This window comes from Heterodontus francisci, chromosome 26 (genome assembly GCF_036365525.1).
Source record: "Heterodontus francisci isolate sHetFra1 chromosome 26, sHetFra1.hap1, whole genome shotgun sequence".
Lineage (NCBI taxonomy): Eukaryota > Metazoa > Chordata > Chondrichthyes > Heterodontiformes > Heterodontidae > Heterodontus > Heterodontus francisci.
In genome coordinates, this window is record NC_090396.1 from 18,670,530 (window position 1) to 18,693,617 (window position 23,088).

General features: G+C 44.7%; 1 protein-coding gene across 2 annotated transcripts in view; it reads left to right on the forward strand.

Moving 5' to 3' along the window:
- Window positions 1-507: 507 nt before the first annotated feature.
- Window positions 508-23,088, forward strand: part of srp68 (signal recognition particle 68) — a 78,426-nt gene continuing 55,845 nt past the window's right edge. The window contains exons 1-6 of one of the 2 annotated variants that reach the window (XM_068057864.1): window positions 508-642; window positions 3,107-3,173; window positions 5,945-6,058; window positions 13,396-13,591; window positions 14,296-14,378; window positions 18,090-18,199. In XM_068057864.1, coding sequence (XP_067913965.1) covers window positions 564-642; window positions 3,107-3,173; window positions 5,945-6,058; window positions 13,396-13,591; window positions 14,296-14,378; window positions 18,090-18,199 — 649 coding nt within the window. In that variant the 5' untranslated portion in view covers window positions 508-563. The remainder of the gene's footprint in view (window positions 643-3,106; window positions 3,174-5,944; window positions 6,059-13,395; window positions 13,592-14,295; window positions 14,379-18,089; window positions 18,200-23,088) is intronic. The other variant, XM_068057863.1, reaches the window with a different exon arrangement.

The following is a 23,088-nucleotide window of genomic DNA, read 5'->3' on the forward strand; positions in this document are numbered from 1 at the left end:
TGGACTTGTGCTTTGTCTTTCGCTACAGCTATTTAGCACTCCATTTGCATTCTGTTCCATGACACCTGTCATTTAATCTCTCCCCCCTTCTTCCTATCACAGACCTTCTTCTCTCCCCCCCTTGCTCAAAGACTGTAACATTTCTAACTTTTGCCAGTTCTGATGAAAGGTCACAGACCTGAAATATTAACTCTCTCTCGCCACCTGTTGACTATCTCCTGCACTTTCTGTTCTCAAACAAATGCAAACTTGTTTTGTCAAAAGAAAATTGTAAAACACAATATTTTAATGTCCCTACGTTTTTTGTTCCTGTTTGCTCACAGCAGTAGCCTAGAAGTTAATGTTTAACACCTTGAAACTCCAAGAAAATTCTGTCGGTTTAGTCGGAATTCCTCCAGTATCCCGGCGTGCCGCGCGGTCTGTTAGTAATCTCCGCTCCTCCAGTATCCCGGCGTGCCGTGCCACCTCGGGTGTTCTCCACTCCGCCAGTATCCCGGCGTGCTTGCGACCTCGGGTGTTCTCCGGTCTTCCAGTAGACCGTGGTCCTTCGCGGGTTGGTAATCATGGCGGCAATGAAGGAGGATGCGGGGGAAGATAAAGAGAACCGAACGGTGGAGCTGGGGGCTACCCTGAACCTGGAAAGTATCCTTTGCCGAGTTCGCCGCTTCCCGAGACCGCGCGAAGCGAGTCGATGTGAATGCGTTCCCCAGTCGGTGTAGGGACAGACCCACGTGTAGAGTGGGTCTGAGCAGAAGGATTACGTGTCAGTCCCGGGAGTGGGCGGGAGGCCCGGGGGGAGAGGAGGGAAATGGGACCAAGGAGCGGGCCCTGGACCATCTTCACAGCATCATCCTGTTCCGAAGAAGGGTCACTGACCCGAAACGTTAACTCTGCTTCTCTTTCCACAGATGCTGCCAGACCTGCTGAGTGATTCCAGCATTTCTTGTTTTTGTATCATCCTGTTGTAGCCTGGGTCTTCATATTTTTATGTCTTCAGCCATCAGCGCCCTCTTGTTATATTAATCTTGTCATTTCAGCACCTTCAATTATTGTCTTTACTTAGTGAAGTCACCGTGAACTCTCAGTTGTAGCCTCGAACTCTCCCAGCCATCTGTAGTTATAAAACTTCTATATCATGGCATGCAGATTCATTCATTGATAAATGTGCCGCCTTCTAGATTTCTAATTATCTGCTCAGTGTATTAGGTCAATTTCTTGAGGCAGTTTTCTGTGTATTCCTGTCAGTGCTTGTTGATTATAATGAAGTTTTATGAGCAGTGGCAAACTCAGGACGTCTGTAGCAGAGGGGTGCTTCTAATTTTGTGTGGAAAATTTCCACTTTGTGATTCATCTTCATTATGATAGCAACTTCTAAGCAAATGTAGGTGCAAGAGCCTGAATGGAAAATAAAATTATGTAAGAAAAACAAAATGCTAGAAATGCTGCATCTGTGGAGAAAGAGTTAGCATTTTAAGTTGGTGGTCTTTCATCACTGAAACCTGCCACTGAGCTTGTGTATCTCGCTAAACCCCACCATACCTCCAACTTAGAAGCTAGCCTCACGAAAACCTCCCTTCCTGCCACCTTTCTTTCCCATGCCCTGATTCCCTTCCTGTGTGCCCTCACCATTTCAGTCTCCAGCACACTTGTGCTTCCTCCTGTTGCATGCTGTGCTCCATTTCATCTAACTTTTGAATCCCATAGTCTCCTACTTCCTGTCCAGTTTCCTTTGTTCAGATGTGTTGCAGAGTTTCTCTTGTGCGTGCAGGTCCTCTGACAGGAGAACTGTGCAGACAGGACAGGGCTGCAACTTCAAATTGAAAAGCCCTTCCAGGTCAGACCATATTGTGGCTGCTCCATCTACCCCAGGCCATTAACTCCTCCCTGGTCTGGACCCCTTTTTTAACCTTGTGTTCACAGTCCCTGTTTTATGTTTCAATGAGTAATGCCAGAAGAAATTAACTGACTTGGTGACTGTACATTCTGAAGTATAAAGACTGTGTGCTGTCTAATACTTGTATTATTTAGACATGTGTAGCTTCTGTCATTTACCCAATTCCCTGATTTGGTTTCCTGGGACAGTGATGACTAAGCTCAAGGTAGCCTGATGTCTGGTTGAGAGCAGGCAAGACTCACGGGAAGAACACTGTGCTTATTGCAGGAGTAAAGAATGGGAGAAAGCTGTGGGTTTGTACAGCTGATGTTCCACAGTCTCACTCCAAAGTTGGAACATACGTGTATTGCCTTTCATGACCACTGGATCTCCCAAAGTGCTTTACAGCCAATGAAGTCATTTTGAAAGTGTAGTTAGTCACTGTTGTAATGTAGGGAATATAGCAGCCAATTTGCACACAGCAGACTCCCACAAACAACAATAATGACCTGATTTTATTTCTTGTGATATTGATTGATTGAGGGATAAATATTGGGAAGGACACTGGAGATACCTCCCCAGCTGTTCCATTGAAATAGTGACGTGGGATCTTTTACATCCGCCTAAGAGTGCAGACGGGGCCTCAGTTTAGCATTTAGTGAGAAAGATGGCATTCCCTCAGTACTGCAGTGGAGTGTCCATCTACATTGTTTTGTGGGAGCAGAACATGAACCCATAACCTTCCGATTCAGAGACTAGTGCTAACAACTGAACCACAGTTGACAAATGTCAAAAAGCTCTAGCCACATGATGTTGGATCACAAGCCAGTTGGTAGCTGGAAGTGGACCTCACAGCAGCTGCAACACTTGGCAAATTAGTTGCTGCATTGAGAGTGCAGATTGCCTGTTTCTTGTCCTCTCCTCAAGGCAGTGATTCTTTTCTGTTGCAAGGCAGTATTCAACCATGGAGGACATCAGCAAGTCCAAGCATGCCTTTCCAGCAGGAGTGAGAGTCCAGTCTCTCTGTTCCCTTCCCGCCACCTTAATTTTAGGCCCTTGAGCAGCTGCCACAATGAGAGCAGGTAACTGGAAGCATAATGGAATTTGAACCAGCAACCTTCCTGGCATGCATCACTTAGTAACATTGATTACTTTCTACATTTCACTGCCATTAGGTTAAGCAGCCAAGCACTTACTATTAACATCCTGTTTTCCTCAATGTATGAATTCTAGTCCTGCAGATCATCAAGGACTCTCAGCAACAACATGGCCTACGACATGAAGACTATCAGAGATACAGGTCGGTGGTGATTCTCTGTTGAAGTTTGTTGTCTATGTGCCAACTGACACCGGGGAACTTGCACATTTCCAACATCCTGTCAGATAAAGGTGTGACAGATTATAGCTTAGTCAACCACAGCACAAAGAATTCACTTGTAGCTTTGTGTGCCAGGAGCAGTTACATTTTCAGTATGTACTATGCCTTTTGACCATAGATCATTTCGGATGGTTTAGTTACTACATTCACTAGTGTTTGTTTGCTTTATTGTTTGATTATTGAAAAGCTGATCTATTGCAATGTGATATAATTTATTTCTTCGTCAGACTACCTCTCCTACACGTAGGTGCAATTTTGAACATCAAGTTGCACAGTGTGGTGAACTGTTGCTGCTCAGCTGGTGCTGCAGCACCAAAATACAAAATATGGAGCTCCTGGCATACTTTATATAGAAGTAGACTTTTTTCAGGCACTTTTCATTTACTTTGACTCAACAGTGTCCACGTGCATAATTAATCACGGTAACAGCATGATATCTTGTCACAGTGAGTTAATGAATAATGGATAGCCAGAAGTGAATCACAAACTGGAATCTGATCAAGGTTTTGCATAATTTATAGTTAGAATAATGGATGTTTAAGAATAAACTACAGACTGGAATCTAATCCAAGTGTTCCAATGGCCTTTATGGATTCTTGGAGTATTCCTAAAGGAATCTAGGAGTCGTTGTGATCTTCTTGCTGTGGCTGTCGACAGCAAGCAATATTGTGCCTCATCCACGGTCTACTGTCTCTTGTATTTTGTTGAAAGTAGGATACTTGGATTGGGATTACATTCTACAGGTTTGGGCAGTGTACTGTTTTATACATATGACAGATTTGCATACTGCAGATCTAAAAGTTGAATTATATGAAAACCTTGGCGCCTCATGTTCCCACAGTGTATCAATGGCCTAGCAAAATACTGTAATTTTTATGCACCACTGCCCCGACCCACCCAAATTGCTGTTGGCCACACTGTTTTTTGATTTAGATTTGATTTTGATTTAGGGATACAGCACTGAAACAGGCCCTTCGGCCCACCGAGTCTGTGCCGACCATTAACCACCCATTTATACTAATCCTACGCTAATCCAATATTCCTACCACATCCTCACCTGTCCCTATATTCCCCTACCACCTACCTATACTAAGGTAAATTGGCCCATCAACCTGCAAGTCTTTTGGCTGTGGGAGGAAACCGGAGCACCTGGAGGAAACCCACGCAGACACAGGGAGAACTTGCAAACTCCACACAGGCAGTACCATGAATTGAACCCGGGTCGCTGGAGCTGTGAGGCTGCGGTGCTAACCACCGCTGTTATTGTCTTGCAGAGTAACCTGATTCACATGCTCTTCCTAGTTTAATAGTTGGTTAGTGGGATAAAGGAGAGTGGCTCCAGGTGACCTGTCCTCCCATACATGGAAATACCCAGTCTAGCATTTACTAAGCGTGAGGTTCCTATATTTCCCCTCCTCCAAGTTTCCCCTCTGCCCCCATTTGCAAATGGCATAGTTGAGATTTGGGAACTTGCCATGTAGTACCCCTGCAAAAGTTTGTATCTTCCCATTTAAATCAACATGTATCTTTCTTCCAATAAATAAATAAGAATTTCAGGACCTTGTTAATTCATTCAATTTAATAAGTGGCCCAAAAAGACACTCAAACTAGGGAGGTTGTAATGGAAAGTGCATCATCTGAAATCTGCATTTCAGTTGGTCTTTATTTTCATGCTTTGTGTTTGACAGCTGAACTTCTACAGGCCATTTTTTAAGTCCTACTCTTGCACTATCCTTTTGGGTCTGAGGATGCTCATTGACCCTTCCCTAGGAACCAGTCAAAAGCTGATTAGGATATCAAGGGATTTGGATCAAAAACACAGGGTTGAGGTACAGATTAGCCACGATCTAGCAATGGTGGAACAGACTCAAGAGCCTGAATGGCCTATTTTTCTTTCTATGCTTTGAGCAAATGAACAATTTTTGTGAAACTTTTATGGGTGTAATTTAAGTGGCTTTTTCCAACCATGATTGAGAGTCACAATCTGGATATTCCTTTACAATGAAGACTCTTCTGCTATCCCCTCTTTTTGAGAACCCCCTGCATTCTCCTTTGGTGTATCTGGGCCTTTGGCTTGCACCATGCTTTCCCTTCACCTTGTGCAAACTCTTGCTGTGTTCCTCCTCTTGCACGCTTGTTCCTATTTTGTGAGTGTGCCTATTTTCCTAGGTGTGATTCCATCTTGCTCGCTGTGTTTTGGCCTTTGCATAAGCTGAGGGCACTAACAAGTTTGGGAAGTGTTGGAGAACAAACAGTGATCAGTGGGTGCATTAATCATAACATGTCAACAGTCCTGCTGACATGAGTCTTTTGTTTTTCTTGCTTACAGCTGAGTTTTGAGAGGCGGGAAAGATAGGTTAGTGTTAAAAATAACCTTGTAAATATCAAGGAGAAATTTGCAGGCCAGTGGGGAAGAGGGACTAATTGGAAAGCTCTTTCAAAAAGCAGGCACAGACTGGATGGGCAGTTTGGCTCCCTTCTGCACTTATACTATCTGGTTCAGTTATATTTCCCCTCTTCTCCCCCTGGAGTTAACGTGGTTATTCTCCATTGTGGAAAGGTTGAGTTTGTGCACAGGTGAGTAAGTGTTGCAGTGGCTGCTTGGCTGCAGGTCCTGTATTTCTATGGATTTGTGCTGGAGCTGGTCTAGCATTGGCTGCGTTGTCACTAACTTACTCTTTGGTTTGCTATAGGGGTTACTGTTCACGCAGACTCCGCCGTCTCAGGAAGGCGCTTGGTTTCAAAATGGGGAACAAACACAAGTTCACGGGCAAGAAGGTAACAGTGGAGATTCTGTCAGACAACAGGTAGGAGACTGGAAAAGTATTATGCCATCCTGATTTTCATTTTCATTGCCCTTGGGCTGTGTATTCATAGAAGGCAAGAGTCTAGAGTAGGGCTGTTGATGGCTCTCTGAAGTAATTCCAAGTGCTTCAAGACTCTTCCTTGGTCAACATTTGATCTTCACATCGTACAAATATGCCCACCATGGTCAGAAGAGAAACAAACACTGCTGAGAATGAATGGAACAAAATGGAGCTAAATTGATATTTCATGTACCCAAGACACCAGTCTTTCTGCATAGATACATATGTTTGCAGTGAATTTAAAAAGCACAATCTGGTGAAATATATTTGATTCAAAACTTCCCAATTTATGGTACCTACTGTAACAGAACAAGGGAGTGTTTGCTGCCATATAGGGAATTGTACAGAGTGCATTTCAGTGTATCTGTGCTGTGCCGAATTTGATTGGTCGATGCTGTTGCTCGATACAAGGTGGCAGAACAGTCATTCTACTGGAGCCACCTATTCATTTCTAGAGACAGCGGCTGGGGCTCATAATACTTAACACTGTGGCCTGTGCATCTCCACTGTGTTGGCTGCAGAACAACCAGTGAACCAATTGATCAAAATAAAGCGGATCAGAAATCAGTCCCAGCCTTTACACAAGACAAAATTTCTCTTTAATAACACTCTAACAATTTCAAACATGAATGATACAGTAACCTAGTGGAGATTGTAGGGTTTATCCATCAGTGAGGCAGCATAGCTAAAAAAAAGCCCTTTCCAAATCTCCAGGCCCACAGAACAAAGCAAATAAAATCCGTGGGACAACATAACCAAGCATGAAGGCCATGTACAGTTCATGGGCTCCAGTTCAGAAAAACCTTGCTATATATAATTAGCAGATGTCTTTGTGGCTTGTGTCGGCCACTATAGCAATAAGGGGAAATGCGGCCACAGTTCCCAGCCCACAGAACTGTGATGAAAGCACAGCCTGGCTAATCCCCAAGAACCATTTCACTGTTACGGTCCAATGTTGTCCGTAGGATTTCAGTAAAGTATAATGATGAATGTGTTGAATTGTCCCATTAACACCCCCTTGAACTATGAAAAGCACCTGCAGTACAACTGTAGCTTCGTCCTTCCAGAATTGAGCGTGTCTAGTGAGAGCATTTTGTGCGAAACAACCCTGTGGCAGGGGGTGTTCAGCCGGCGACGCTAAGGCAACATGTCCTTGGAGGTCTGGACCCTCCAAGTCCAGACAAGATGATTCTATTTCTGGTTATATTTCTTGCTTGCGGGATCTCCTGTTCTAATTTCTGGGCCCTGGATGTTTTGAAAGGGCTGCTCTTGGTGCTATCGCCTCATTGTTTGATCAAACTTATTGCCGCCTTGAGAAATCTGCAAATTAATAGAAGTATAGATTTAAACACAGTCCTTGTGGCTCCATGTTACACAGCTATGTGTACCATGCGGACGGAAACGTTGTACACACATCTGCACATGCATGAACTACTGGTGGTAATAGGTTTCATCAGTGCACAAATGCTGATTCAGCTAATGCTGATGGGAGTGCTGAATGTGAATCCCAGGTAATGGACTACAGAATACGGTGGGGGGCACAGTTTGCAGCGAATAATTCACTTGCCAGTTGCACCTTTTCAACAGCAACAACTTGTATTATACATTCGCTTTAAAACAGGGAAATGTCCAAAGCATTTCAGAGGAGTGTGATAGAGCAAAAATTGACACAGGAGATATTAGCATGGGTGGCTAAAGAGAGAGGTTAAAGGAGGAGATAGAAGCACAGAGGTTTGGGAAGGATTTCCAGAGCTTGGTGCCTAATTGGCTGAAAGCACAGCTGCCAGAGGTGGAGCAAAGGGAGTTTTCATGTGCCATGCAGCCTCATTGTCTATTTAAATTACACACCTAAGAAATAGGACCAACAGTAGGCCATTTGGCCCCTCGAGCCTACTCCGTCATTCAATAAGATCATGATTGTGGCCTTAACTCTGCTTTCCTGCCTGCACCCCCCCCCTCCCCCCCAAAAAAAACCCTTTACTCCCTTGTAAATCAAAAATCTGTCTAACTCAGCCTTGAATGTATTCAATGACCCAGCCTCCACTGTGCACTGGGGAAGAGAATTCCAAGGACTAATGACCTTCAGAGAAGAAATTCCTCCTCACCTGTCGTAAATTGGCGACCCCTTAACTGTGCCCCCTAGTTTGAGGTTTCCCCCATGAGGCGAAACATCCTCTCAGCATCTACCCTGTCAAGCCCCCTCTCAATCTTATATATTTCAATAAGATAACCGCTCATTCTTCAGTATCGGGTCAACCTGCTCAACCTTTCCTCATAAGAAAACCCCTTCATCCCAGGAACCTTCTCTGAACTGCCTCCAATGCAAGTTTATCCCTCCTTAAATAAGATGACCAAAATTGTATGCAGTACTGTAGGTGTAGTTTCACCAAAGCCTTGTACAGTTGTAGCAAGACTTTCCTACTTTTATACTCCATCCTTCTTGAAATAAAGACCAACATTTAATTTACCTTCCTAATTACTTGCTGTACCTGCATGCTGACTTTTTGGCATTCATGTACAAGGACATCCAAGATCCCTCTGTGCTGCAGCATTCTGCAGGGGGTCTCCATTTAAGTATCCTGCTTTTCTAATGGACAACCTCACATTTTATCATATTATACTCCGTCTGCCAAATTTTCGCCCACTCACTTAACCTGTCTATATCCCTTTGCAGACTCGTATCCTCACAACTTGCTTTCCTACCTATCTTTGTATCATCAGCAAATTTGATTACAATACACACTGTCCCTAATAGGCCCCACCCTACCTCTCATTACTCGCTTGCTATTTACATGCCAGTAGAAGATTTTTGAGTTCCCTTTTATGTTGACTGCCTTCTCTTTTATTCTCTCTTTGCTAATCTTATTTTCCTCTTCACTTCCCTCCCAACTTACCGTGTTTAGTCTGGTTCTCACTTAAAGAATTCATCTGACATGCATTATATACCCTCTTTTTTTTTTTATTAATTCATGGGATGTGGGTGTCGCTGGCTAGGCCAGCATTTATTGCCCATCGCTAATTGCCCTTGAGAAGGTGGTGGTGAGCTGCCTTCTTGAACCGCTGCAGTCCTTGGCATGTGGGTACACCCACAGTGCTGTTAGGAAGGGAGTACCAGGATTTTGACCCTGTGACAATGGTGATATAGTTCCAAATCAGGGTGGTGTGTGACTTGGAGGGGAACTAGCAGGTGGTTGTGTTCCCAAGCATCTGCTACCCTTGTCCTTCCGGGTGACACGGGTCGCTGGTTTGAAGGTGCTGTCAAAAGAGCCTTTGTGCGTTGCTGCAGTGCATCTTGTAGATGGTACACACTGCTGCTATTGTGTGCCGGTGGTGGAGGGATTGAATGTTTGTGGATGGGGTGCCAATCAAGCGGGCTACTTTGTCCTGGATGGTGTCGAGCTTCTTGAGTAGTGTTGGAGCTGCAGCCATCCAGGCAATTGAGAAGTATTCCATCACACTCCTGACTTGTGCTTTGTGGATTGTGGACATGCTTTGAGGCTTTGGGGAGTCAGGAGGTGAGTTACTCGCCGCAGGATTCCTAGCCTCTGACCTGCTCTTGTCGCCGTGGTATTAATATGGCTACTCCAGTTCAGTTTCTGATCAATGCTGACCCCTAGGATGTTGGTGGGGGATTCAAAAATTGTAATACCATTGAATGTCAATGGGAGATGGTTAGATTCTCGCTTGTTGGAGATGGTCATTGCCTGGCACTTATGTGGCGCGATTGTTACTTGCCGCTTATCAGCCAAGCCTGGATATTGTCCAGGCATTGCTGCATTTCTACATGGACTGCTTCAGTATCTGAGGAGTCACGAATGGTGCTGAACATTGTGCAATCATCAGCGAACATCTCTACTTCTGACCTTATGATTGAAGGAAGGTCATTGATGAAGCAGCTGCAGATGGTTGGGCCTAGGGAACTACCCTGAGGAACTCCTGCAGTAATGTCCTGGAGCTGAGATGATTGCCCTCCAACAACCACAACCATCTTCCTTTGCACCAGGTATGACTCCAATCAGTGGAGAGTTTTCCCCCTGATTCCCATTGACTTCAGTTTTGCTCGGGCTCCTTGATGCCGTACACTGTCAGATGCCACCTTGATGTCAAGGGCAGTCACTCTTACCTCACCTCTGGAGTTCAGCTCTTTTGTCCATGTTTGAACCAAGGCTGTAATGAGGTCAGGAGTTGAGTGGCCCTGACGGAATCCAAACTGAGCATCACTGAGCAGGTTATTGCTAAGCAAGTGCTGCTTGATAACACTGTCGACGACACCTTCCATCACTTTACTGATGATTGAGAGTAGACTGATGGAGTGGTAATTGGCAGGGTTGAACTTGTCCTGCTTTTAGTGTACAGGACATACCTGGGCGAATATCCATATTACCGGGTAGATGCCGGTGTTATAGCTGTACTAGAACAGCTTGGCTAGGGGCGCGGCAAGTTCTGGAGCACAGGTCTTCAGTATTATTGCTGGAATGTTGTCTGGACCCATATCCTTTGAAGTATCCAGTGCCTTCAGTCATTTCTTGATATCACGCGGAGTGAATCGAATTAGCTGAAGAGTGGCATCTGTGATGCTGGGGACTACAGGAGGAGGCCGAGATGGATCATCCACTTGACACTTCTGGCTGAAGATTGTTGCAAATGCTTCTGCCTTATCTTTTGCACTATCATTGAAGATAGGGATATTTGTGGAGCCACCTCCTCCAGTTAGTTGTTTAATTGTCCACCACCATTCATGACTGGATGTGGCAGGACTGCGGAGCTTGCATCTGATCCGTTGGTTATGGGATCGCTTAGCTCTGCCGCATGCTGCTTTCGCAGTTTGGCACGCAAGTAGACCTGGGTTGTAGGGGCACCAGGTTGATGCCTCATTCGGAGGTATGCCTGGTGCTGCTCCTGGCATGCCCTCCTGCACTCTTCATTGAACCAGGGTTAATCTCCTGGCTTGATGGTAATGGTAGAGTGAGGGATGTACTGGGCCATGAGGTTATAGATTGTAGTTGAGTGCAATTCTGCTGCTGCTGATGGCCCACAGTGCCTCATGGATGCCCAGTTTTGCATTGCTAGATCTGTTTGAAGTCTATCCCATTTAGTCCAGTGGTAGTGCCACACAACATGATGGAGGCTATCCTTATCATCTCTATCTCCCTTGTCATTCAAAGAGCCCTGTTTTTGATTCTCCTTCCTTCTTGTTCATGTTGGATGTACCTAATCTGGACCTGAAGCATCTCTTCCTTGAAGATAATCCATTGTTCCATTACAGATTTTACTGACAGTCTTTTATCCTAGCTAGATCCCTTCTCATCGCATTGAATAAGCCCTCTTCCAATCTAGCCATTTCATCTTGTATCGTTCCATGCTTTTCTGCATTACGAGTCTAAACCTTATGATACGATGATCACTCTTGCCCAAGTGCTGCCCCACAGACACTTGGCCCACCTCATTTCCCAGAACCAGGTCCGGCAATACCTCCTTTCTATTTGAGCCAAAAACATATTCATCAAGGAAGTTCTCCTGAACATATTTCAGCAATTCCTCCCCCTCCTTTCCCTTTATTCTAACATTATTCCATTTTATATTTGGAAAGTCCCCCAATATACCACTATAGTTCTTACACATCACTGTGATTTCCCTGCAGGTTTGCTCCTCTACCCCTCTCTCGCTATTTGGACGCCTATAGACTATCCCTAGTAGTGTGATCATACCCTTTTCGCTTCTCAACTCTAACCAAATGAATTATGTCCTTGCTCCTTCAAGGGCGTCCCCTCTTTGCAACATAACAATGTCTTCCCTAATCAGTACTGCCACCACCTCCCTTTTTTCCTGCTCTATCTTTTCTGAACACTTTATATTATATATTGAGCACCCAGTCCTGACCATTTTTAATCCACATTTCCTTTATTGCCACTGCATCATATTCACCACACTTGTATTTACATACATGCATTATAATCCTGTCTTTGCATTCCACGTAGCCCTTCTTAGTCTGTTCCTATCTAACATGGAACTACACCCTTCTCTAGTATTGTCCAACACTTACATTATGCACCTTATTCCTCTTTTCAACTTCTGTATGCTAGTGCCCATCCCCCTGCCAATTTAGATTCAACCCACCCCAACCACACTTGGTGAACTTCCCCAGGACTCCCATTGAGGTGCATCCCGTCCCTTTTGAACAGGTGCCTTCTGCCCAGAACTGGTGCCAATACCCCAAAAATCTGAAGCCCTTCCTCCTGCACCATGCTTCAAGCCATGGGAGTAATCCAGAGATGGCTACTTTCAAGATCCTACTCTTTAACTTCCTCCCAGCTCCTGAAAATTTGACCATAGAACCTCAATACCTGCCCTTGCTATGTCATTGATACCAACATGTACTGCAACTTGTAGCTCACTCCGTTCCCCCAATACTCATTATTTCACTTCGTTATAATTACCCTGTTTGAAATTTTTAGTTTTCCCAGCTCAAAATTTGTACGAATGCCGTAGTTTTGAGAGAAAAAGAGAAATACTCAATAAGCAATCACTTGCCTGCTTTCCTTTGACATCTCACTTGTCACACCTGCTGCCAGTCTCGCTCTCTGCTGCTGCTCTCCTATTCCTGCTGCCGGTCTCACTGTGCTCTCTCTCTCTGCCGCTGCTCTGTTACCCCTGCTGTCGGTCTCTGTGTGCTCTCTCTCTCTGCTGCTGCTCTTTTATCCCTGCTGCCGGTCTCGCTGTGCTCTCTCTCTCTGCCGCTGCTCTGTTACCCCTGCTGCCAGTCTCCGTATGCTCTAGCTCTCTGCTGCTGCTCTTTTATCCCTGCTGCCGGTCTCGCTGTGCTCTCACGCTCTGCTACTGCTCTCTTATCCCTGCTATACTGGTCATGCTGATTGTATTATGATTTTCCAAATGTCCTGCTACTAGTTCCTTAATGGATTTCAGCATTTCCCCAATGACATGTTAGGCGAACTGGCCCATAGTTTCCCGCTTTCTGTCTCCCTCCTTTCTTGAATAGAGATGTTACCTTTGTGGTTTTCCAATCTGCTGGGACCTTTCCAGAATCTATAGAATTTTGCAAGATTGCAACTAATGTAGTGACTTCTTTTAAGTCCCTCGGGTGCAGGCCATGAGATCCGACGCCTACCTGAATTGTAAGCGTTGTGGGAGGTGCTTAGAGAGCTGTGTGGGCTGCTGATATTTGTAGTGGTGTGTGTTTTAGATGTTGGCCATTCTGGGTTGTTGAATCTATTGTTAAATGCACAGTGCTTTGTTTAATCCTGCCCTCCTGCATTTAGGTATTTGCTGCTGGTTCTAATGGATGCCGAGCGAGCCTGGAGTTACGCCATGCAACTGAAACAGGAAGCGAACACTGAACCACGCAAACGCTTCCACTTGTTCTCTCGGCTCAGGAAAGCTGTCAAACGTGCAGAGGAGCTGGAACGCCTGTGTGAGAGCCACTGCGTTGATGCAAAAACAAAATTGGAAGCTCAGGTAAACAGAATGGAGAGGGAACTGGCACAGGCGGCTTGTCTCATTGTGGGGAGGGGAGTAGTCCTTGCATCTCAGTGCTTCTATATTTTAGGGTATTTTGATCCTGTTTGGGGATTGTGATCTCTGCATCACTTTCGTTTTACTCTCTGCATCTGGAAGCCAGTCCCTTTACCACTGCTCAAACTTTGAGTCATGGAATCATTACGGCCCGTTAATACAGAGATCCGCTTCTGATTCGCTTTACTCAAGCTGGCAGCTGTAACTTGATAGCACAGTTATGGGTCTGCAATGGGGGTAATTTTCTTGCGTGGTTCGTACTATGGAGAAGAGCAGATGGAGAAATAAGTCATCTGTCTGCAGTCCGCTGTGCTCCAGTGATGTGACAAAAGGGGAGGCTTAATGCATACATGAGGGAGAAGGACTGGAGAGAAATCGGTGAATGGTGGGAAGAGACAGGTAGAGTAAGAGAAGGATTGCGTGGAATCCAAACAGAAACTTAGGCCAGTTTAGCCGAATGGGCTGTCTCTGTGATGTTGATTCAATAAATCACTGCAGAGCATGAAGGGTGGGATCCGGTGGGCTCTTAACGTCTTGCCTGTAAATGCCACTTTGTTATTCAGTTTGATCAGCTAAAATGTTGGTGTGATTATGCTGCTGCCTTTTAAATCAGATATTTTTCCTGCTGCCTTTGCATTTTTTTTCAGGCGTACACTGCCTATCTTAAAGGCATGCTGAGCTTTGAGCTACAAGACTGGAAAGGTGCTATGCAGGCTTTGCACAAATGCAAGTAAGTGATATCTATCCTTCTTTGTCGTAGTGTTCCTCAATATTCATCCCGGCCTTCGCAATGTGCACTACATGTGGTTCTCTTCTATGCCTCCCACCTCCTCCCATTCTCTTTATTTATTTATTTATTTATTTAGAGGTACAGCACTGAAACAGGCCCTTCGGCCCACCAAGTCTGTGCTGACTATCAACCACCCATTTATACTAATCTTACACTAATCCCATATTCCTACCACATCCCCACCTGTCCCTATATTTCCCTACCACCTACCTATATTAGGGGCAATTGCTAATGGCCAATTTACCTATCAACCTGCAAGTCTTTGGCTTGTGGGAGGAAACCGGAGCACCCGGAGGAAACCCACGCTAACACAGGGAGAACTTGCAAACTCCACACGGGCAGTACCCAGAATTGAACCCGGGTCACTGGAGCTGTGAGGCTGCGGTGCTAACCACATTTGCAGCATGTTGCCATGGTTTTATTTCCTGTATGCCATGGGCTTATGAGGCTTCATCTTTTGTCCTCGGGGTGCAGACAACACTAGCAAGCATGGCATTTATTGTCCATCCCTAGTTCTCCTGAGGAGGTGATGCTGAGATGCCACCTTGAATCTCTTCAGCCATTAGACTGATGAAACTCCCACAACAGGCTTCGCTAGGGAATTCAGTGAAGGTATGGCAATAAATGTCAGGTTTTGCATACCATTGCTTTTCCTGTTCTCGGTGGTGGAGATTGCAGGACAGGGACGTGCTATCAAAGTAAGCTCAGTGGCTGCTGCAGCACACCCTGTAGATTGTACATACTGCAACCAGAGTGTTCTAGTGATGGAAGGCATGTGTACTGAATATTTTGCCAGAATGCTGATCGAGTGAACTGCTGTATCAAAGAACAGTACAGCACAGGAACAGGCCATTCGGCCCTCCAAGCCTGCGCCGATCTTGATGCCTGCCTAAACTAAAACCTTCTGCACTTCCAGGGTCCGTATCCCTCTATTCCCATCCTATTCTTGTATTTGTCAAGATGCCTCTTAAACGTCTCTGTGACCTGCTTCCACCACCTCCCCCGGCAACAAGTTCCAGGCACTCACCACCCTCTGTGTAAAGAACTTGCCTTGCACATCCCCTCTAAACTTTGCCCCTCTCACCTTAAACCTATGTCCCCTAGTAACTGACTCTTCCACCCTGGGGAAAAAGCTTCTGACTATCCACTCTGTCCATGCCGCTTATAACTTTGTAAACCTCTATCATGTCGCCCCTCCACCTCCGTCGTTCCAGTGAAAACAATCCGAGTTTATCCAACCTCTCCTCATAGCTAATGCCCTCCAGACCAGGCAACATCCTGGTAAACCTCTTCTGTACCCTCTCCAAAGCCTCCACGTCCTTCTGGTAGTGTGGCGACCAGAATTGCACGCAATATTCTAAGTGTGGCCTAACTAAAGTTCTGTACAGCTGCAGCATGACTTGCCTATTTTTATACTCGTATGCCCCGACCGATGAAGGCAAGCATGCCGTATGCCTTCTTGACTACCTTATCCACCTGCGTTGCCACTTTCAGTGACCTGTGAACCTGTATGCCCAGATCTCTCTGCCTGTCAATACTCCTAAGGGTTCTGCCATTTACTGTATACTTCCCACCTGCATTAGATCTTCCAAAATGCATTACCTCACATTTGTCTGGATTAAACTCCATCTGCCATTTCTCCGTCCAAGTCTCCAACCGATCTATATCCTGCTGTATCTTCTGACAATCCTGAATGGTGTTGTTGTAATTGTAATGGTCTGACTTGAGACATGTATATGGTAGAGGGCTTTGACAGTATGTGAGCCACTCATTGCAGAGTACCAAGCCTGGACTGTGCTCTTGTAGCTGCAGTGTTGATAAGGCTGGTTCAATTGACCTTCTGGTCAGTGGTAGTGGGGGGAACTTGGCAGTTGTGGAAGGTTGTGGCAAGTGCCTAGGGTTTCTGTTATTTGAGATGTTTGTTACCTAGCACTTGTCAGCCCAAACCTAGATGTTGCCCAAGTCAATCTGTAGGTTGGCACATGATGCTTCATTATCAGAGGAGTTGTGAATGTGGCTGAACACTGGAATCATCAGTGAATGGTCCCACTCCTGACTTTGACAAAGGGAGGTCATTGTTTTATGCTACTGAGGATAGTTTGCTGAAAGACATAGGTGATCTCTGTTCTGAACAGGTCTACCTATCCTGTTTGATTCTCCCTGAGACCAAGATCTGCTGTCGTTAGTAATTGTGTGAAGCTTTTGCCTTCCAAGCTTTCTGTAACGCTGAAGGGTGGAGAATTCTGGGGAATGGTTGGGTCATGCCTTCTCTATCTGATGAGAGAATAGAGGACTATTGGGAACAGTTCGTGTGCACCCTCTCTTGTCTGAACAATGGGATGTGCACAATTGAGATGTACAAGGGCAACAATGCTCTAATGCCTGTTTCTCCGCTTCCGTGGACAGAATAGACAATAGATCTTATTCGTAACTGTCAGACTTGAAGATCTGCTAGGTTGTTAAGCGAGTGCTGGTATGAATGGAAATGCTGTAAGCACTCATTTCTTGTGAAAATGCTTGTTCCTGTGGATGAAGCTTGCTTTATATTACAAGTTTTGTATTGATACTTGCTTGAAAGATTCAAACTCTTGTCACCTGAACATTTGTTTGAGTGCTTTGAAAAGAGTGGGCAAGAGTATTGGGAAGTAGTGAGGAATGGGATAACCGTACATTTGAATTATCTTTACAAATGTTTCTGTGGAAGGGTATGGTGCCTGTTTTCCTCAGTCAGTCTGCAAATTGATTTGGCCTGGCATTCCTGTGTAAAGCTAAGACAGGCTATTTTGAAATAGTTTTCCTTCCCGCCCCCACCCCCCCCACCCCCCTTTCTCTTGCTACATGGTGGTGAGGATGATTGACAAACCTGCTCCTCAACCTCCACAAGGTGAAACACTGGACAGAGCATTGGTTGGATGGGATTCTGAACAATGACAGAGTGGAACAGCAGAAGCTCTCCATATGGAGCATTGGATGTGCGCACCCATATTGTACCACTTCATTGTCCCCATAGCTCTTTATGCTTTTAATTTTTTTTCTGTTTTGCTCAAAACAATATTCATAACACATGCCATTGAGTTAATCTAGAATGGAATCTGTATTGCACTATATGCAAATATAGTCTTTGCATCCCCACTTCCTTTGCCCCACCATTGGTGGTCATGCCTTCAGCCGTCTCGGCCCTAAGCTCTGGAATTCCCTCTCCAAATCTTTTTGCCTCTGTACCTCCCTCTCCTCCTTTAAGATGCTGCTTAAAGCCTGCCTTTTCATTGACTGTAATACAAGCAATTTGGGACATTCTGAAATCATAAAAGGCACTTTATGAATGGAAGTTCTTTCTTTAACCAAATGTTTAGTCACCTGTCCTAATGTGACTCAGTCAGTTTTTTTGTCTGATTGCACTACCTTGGAGCATCTTGAGGCCTTTTACTATGTTAAAGGCGCTGTAAAAATTCAAGTTGTTGTTAGAGATGTGAGCAGTGTCAGAAGTGGGGGTTGTAATGGTACAATCTCCCAAATGACACTTCTCTTGACCATTAAAATGGAACCAGTTTAAATACTTCCGAGTTTGTGTAAAGCGCTTTGCCAGCGTGAAAGTGCTGAGCTGTGTGCAGTTTGGAGGTTTTGACTCTGATTTTCCTTTGTCTTTGACAGGACAATCTATGAGAAATTAGCCAGTGCATTCACTGATGAGCAGGCAGTGCTGTACCATCAACGTGTGGAAGAGATCTCGCCCAATATCCGTTACTGTGAATATAATATAGGTAAGATCATGTGTCCTTGAGGCACAGACCCAAAGTCCCTCAGAACCCAATGATGTCAAAGAAGTTCAGACAGGCGCTCTGGGCTATTCCTGGAGTTCCAGGAATGGCAGACTGGTGCAAAAGGTGAAGTCACACGGGATCAGAGGTGAGCTGGCAAGATGGATACAGAACTGGCTCAGTCACAGAAGACAGAGGGTAACAGTGGATGGGTGTTTTTCTGAATGGAGGGATGTGACTAGTGGTCTGCAGGGATCAGTGCTGGGACCTTTGCTGTTTGTAGTATGTATAAATGATTTGGAGGAAAATGTAGCTGGTCTGATTAGTAAGTTTGCGGACGGCACAAAGGTTGGTGGAGTTGCGGATAATGATGAGGATTGTCAGAGGATGGAGTTTAATCCGGACAAATGTGAGGTAATGCAGAGAGATCTGGGCGTACAGGTTCACAGGTCACTGAAAGTGGCAACGCAGGTGGATAAGGTAGTCAAGAAGGCATACGGCATGCTTGCCTTCATCGGTCGGGGCATAGAGTATAAAAATTGGCAAGTCATGTTGCAGCTGTACAGAACCTTCGTTAGGCCACACTTAGAATATTGCGTGCAATTCTGGTCGCCACACTACCAGAAGGACGTGGAGGCTTTGGAGAGGGTACAGAGGAGGTTTACCAGGATGTTGCCTGGTCTGGAGGGCATTAGCTATGAGGGGAGGTTGGAAAAACTCGGATTGTTTTCACTGGAACGACGGAGGTGGAGGGGCGACATGATAGAGGTTTACAAAATTATGAGCGGCATGGACAGAGTGGATAGTCAGATGCTTTTTCCCAGGGTGGAAGAGTCAGTTACTGGGGCACATAGGTTTAAGGTGAGAGGGGCAAAGTTTAGAGGGGATGTGCGAGGCAAGTTTTTTACACAGAGGGTGGTGAGTACCTGGAACTTGCTGCCAGGGTAGGTGGTGGAAGCAGATACGATCGCGACGTTTAAGAGACATCTTGACAAATATATGAATAGGAAGGGAATAGAGGGATACGGACCCCGGAAGTGCAGAAAGTGTTAGTTTCGGCAGGCATCAAGATCGGTGCAAGCTTGGAGGGCCGAATGGCCTGTTCCTGTGCTGTACTGTTCTTTGTTCCTTTAGCAATGTGTCAATAGCATAATCTTCCTTCCTCTTCTGAAGCTCTTGTGATCAGGCATGGCTCTGCGGGCCTCCAGAGCAACCTTCCAATGCCTTGTCCAAGTGGACATTCTTCAGATGTCCCAAGAACTAGGGATCATTAAAGTTTTTCTTTTAACTGGTTTCTACCATAAATGTCTGGATTTTTCTTGGTTGGTGAAGTGGTTAAAAAAGAAATTGTCCCAATTTTTGCCTTTGTAAAAAAAAAAATTTTCCTGATTTCTGAGCTGCAAATCAGACGCAGACATTTGTCTATCGGATTGGTGGCAGCATTAGGCCCATTGTGCACTGACATGCTTTGTGCCACAGACATATACATCTCACAATCCTATGAGACGGTGTCACAAATGTGTTACGTACATCTCACCCAGTTTGCAGTGTTATGTTGCTTCAAGGAGCTGGAAGAATTCTTGAAGACTTAAGGTGAGTTCAGCAGCACCAGGGTGCTGATCACTTGTGGTTCTCCTGCTACAGCAGATTCACACAACTGAGCTGTTAGGCGCTGAGTGCAGTCTGCATAAGGTGCACAGAAGTATCAGTTGCCACACGAAATTTAGCACCCTTAAGAAAAGCTCTTTAGAGGGTAGGAATACAGACCCCGCTCCTAATAGGTTATGCCCATGACTCTACGCTGGTCAAATCTAAAAGCTCCTTGACTCCTGTCAGATTATGATGTCAAAGCTTGTTGCTTGTTTCTTCAGATCTCAAAGCTGTGTTTGCATTAAGAACTGGGTCTCATCAAGGAGCAGCTTTTGGTGTTCTGTTTTGCGAAGCTGTTCATATTAAATGTTTGAAGTCTTTCAGGGAAGTTCGTGGCCAATATTTACCCTTCAGCAATATTACTAAAACAAATTATCTGTTTATTATCATGATGCTGGTTGTGGGATCTTGCTGTGTGCCAATTGGTTGCTGCGTTTCCTACATTGCAACACTGACCATGCTTCCAAACTGCTTTATTGGCTGTGAAGCAGTTTGGGATGTCCTGAGACAAAAACAAGAAATGCTGGAACCACTCAGCAGGTCTGGCAGCATCTGTGGAAAGAGAAGCAGAGTTAACGTTTCAGGTCAGTGAAAAGTGTGTGAGTAGTGAAAATAAATTCAGTAATAAGCAGCAGTTACTGTATTCCTACCCCTGTTTTAAAAAAAAAAAGCTTTTGTTACTCAGTGTAGGTATTTCTTTAACAAGGTTGAAAAATTATTCCTTTTTCTCCTGATAGGGTGAGCTGGTGCTAACACAAACTGTTCTTTACCTCATATTTGGTGCTTGCAGCAGTGTAGTGTGCTCATCTGTATCACTCCTGAGCTGCATAAATATTTGTGTTATTCTTCAGCTTTTTTTTTAGTTCCATGTTTTCTTGACTCTTGATCAAAATGAAAACTGATTTTTCTTCCTTACTCTGTTTTTGGGCCCTATTACCAAAACCTGAGGATGCGGGGGAAAATGCTGTTTTTGAAATTCGGGCCGCTGAGTTGTCTGTCAAAGAACCACAGCTAATCATTAACTCTAGCCCCTTCCCACAAAGCTGACCTCCGGTGCAGTTTTCAATCAAAAGCTATAACCTTTGATACATTGACCTATGCTGGATAACTTCCTGTTGAAGAACCTGTAAAGACACGTCAACTAACAAGCCAGCTCTTTTGGTTACATAGATTGGTTGCCATTTGCAGTATCATAGCATAGACCATTGTTGTGAAATGAGCCTGGAGCTCCTATAGGTTAGTAGGTTTGGTCTAATTTAACAAATAACATAATTATGTTCAAAATTGAGAGGTTTTAATCAGAGTAAGGTGAAACTTTCCACTGGATACACATTTATGCTAATTGACACAAGATGAGAATTTTTGAAGCAACTTGTTATCTGAAGTGCATGCCTGAAAGGGTGGTGGAAGCCATTTCGTAATGACTTTCAATGGAGAATTGGTCATGTACTTGAAAAGGAAAAGTTTGCAGAGCTCTAGGGAAAGAGCAGGTGAGTGGGACTAATTGGACAGTTCTTTCAAAGAATCAACACAGACATAAGGGGTCGAATGGCCTCCTGTGTGTATGATTCTGTGATATTAAGCACATATTGATTCTGGCAGGAATCAAATACAGAGTTAGTACTTGCATAACCCATTGATAACCATTCAAACTTTTGTGGGGGTTTTTGCCACGTGTGAAGAATTAATTTTAGTCCGTTTATAAATAGTGAAGGCTCTAGTACAGATTAGTGATTTTGGGTAAAATCAAGCAGAGTGTATCAGGAAGGAGCAACGATTTTAACAAAGGTAATAGGACTTTAATGACTATGGTCACATCAGGGAAAAGTAGTAACAAGTTAAAATCAAAGGCACTATATCAGAATGCACGCAGCATCCATCACAAGATAGATGAATTAATGCTACAAATAGAAATGGGGTTGTTTCAGTGGGCATTACAGGCAGGTGACCAAGGTTTGAACTATATATTCCAGAGTACTTGACTTTTACAAAATCTAGGCAAAATGGAAAAGTGGGCTGGTATCCCTGTTAATATAGGATGAGATTAAGGCAGTAGTAAGAAAGGATTTTAGCCCAGAATATAGAATCAGTATGGGAGTAGATTTCTAGACCCCTAACAGTAGTTATAGTTGGTTAACATACAAGTCAATAAATTAGAATCATAGAGTTATACAGCACAGAAACAGGTCCTTCAGCCCATCGTGTCTGTGCCGGCCATCAACCACCTATCTATTCTAATCCCATTTTCCAGCACTTGGCCTGTACCCTTGTATGCTATGGTGTTTCAAGTGCATGTCTGAATACTTCTTAAATGTTGTGAGGGTTCCTGCCTCCCCTTCAGGTAGTGTGTTCCAGATTCCAACCACCCTCTGAGTGAAAACATTTTTCCTCAAATCCGCTCTAAACCTCCTGCTCCTTACTTTAAATGTATACCCCCTAGTTAATGATCCCTCCACGAAGGGAAAAAAGTTTCTTCCTATTTATTCTATCAATGCCCCTCATAATTATGTATAACTCAATCAGGTCCCACGGTCAGCTTCTGCTGCTCTAGGTAAAACAACCCCAGGCTATCCAGTCTCTCTTCATAGCTGAAATGCTCCAGCTCACGCAACATCCTGGTGACTCTCCTCTGCACCCTCTCCAGTCCAATCACATCCTTCCTATAGTGTGGTGACCAGAACTATATCCAGTACTCTAGCTGTGGTCTAACTAGCATTATATACAGCTCCATCATAACCTCCCTGCTATTATATTCTATGCCTTGGCTAATAAAGGCAAGTATCCCATATGCCTTCCTAACCACCTTATCTACCTGTGCTGCTGCCTTCAGTGATCTATGGACAAGTACACCAAGGTCCCTCTGACCCTCTGTACTTCCTAGGGTCCTACCATCCATTGTATATTCCCTTGCCTTGTTAGCCCTTCCAAAATGTATCACCTCACACTTGTCAGGATTAAATTCCATTTGCCACTGCTCCGCCCATCTTACCAGCCCATCTATATCGTTAATGTAATCTAAGGCTTTCCTCCTCACTATTTACAACACCACCAATTTTCGTGTCATCTGCGAACTTACTGATCATATCTCCTGTGTTCACGTCTAAATCATTAATGTACACTACAAACAGCAAGGGCCCCAGCACAGATCCCTGTGGTACACCACTGGTCACCAGCTTCCACTCGCAAAAACAGCCCTCGACCACCACCCTCTGCCTGCTGCCACTAAGCCAATTTTGGATCCA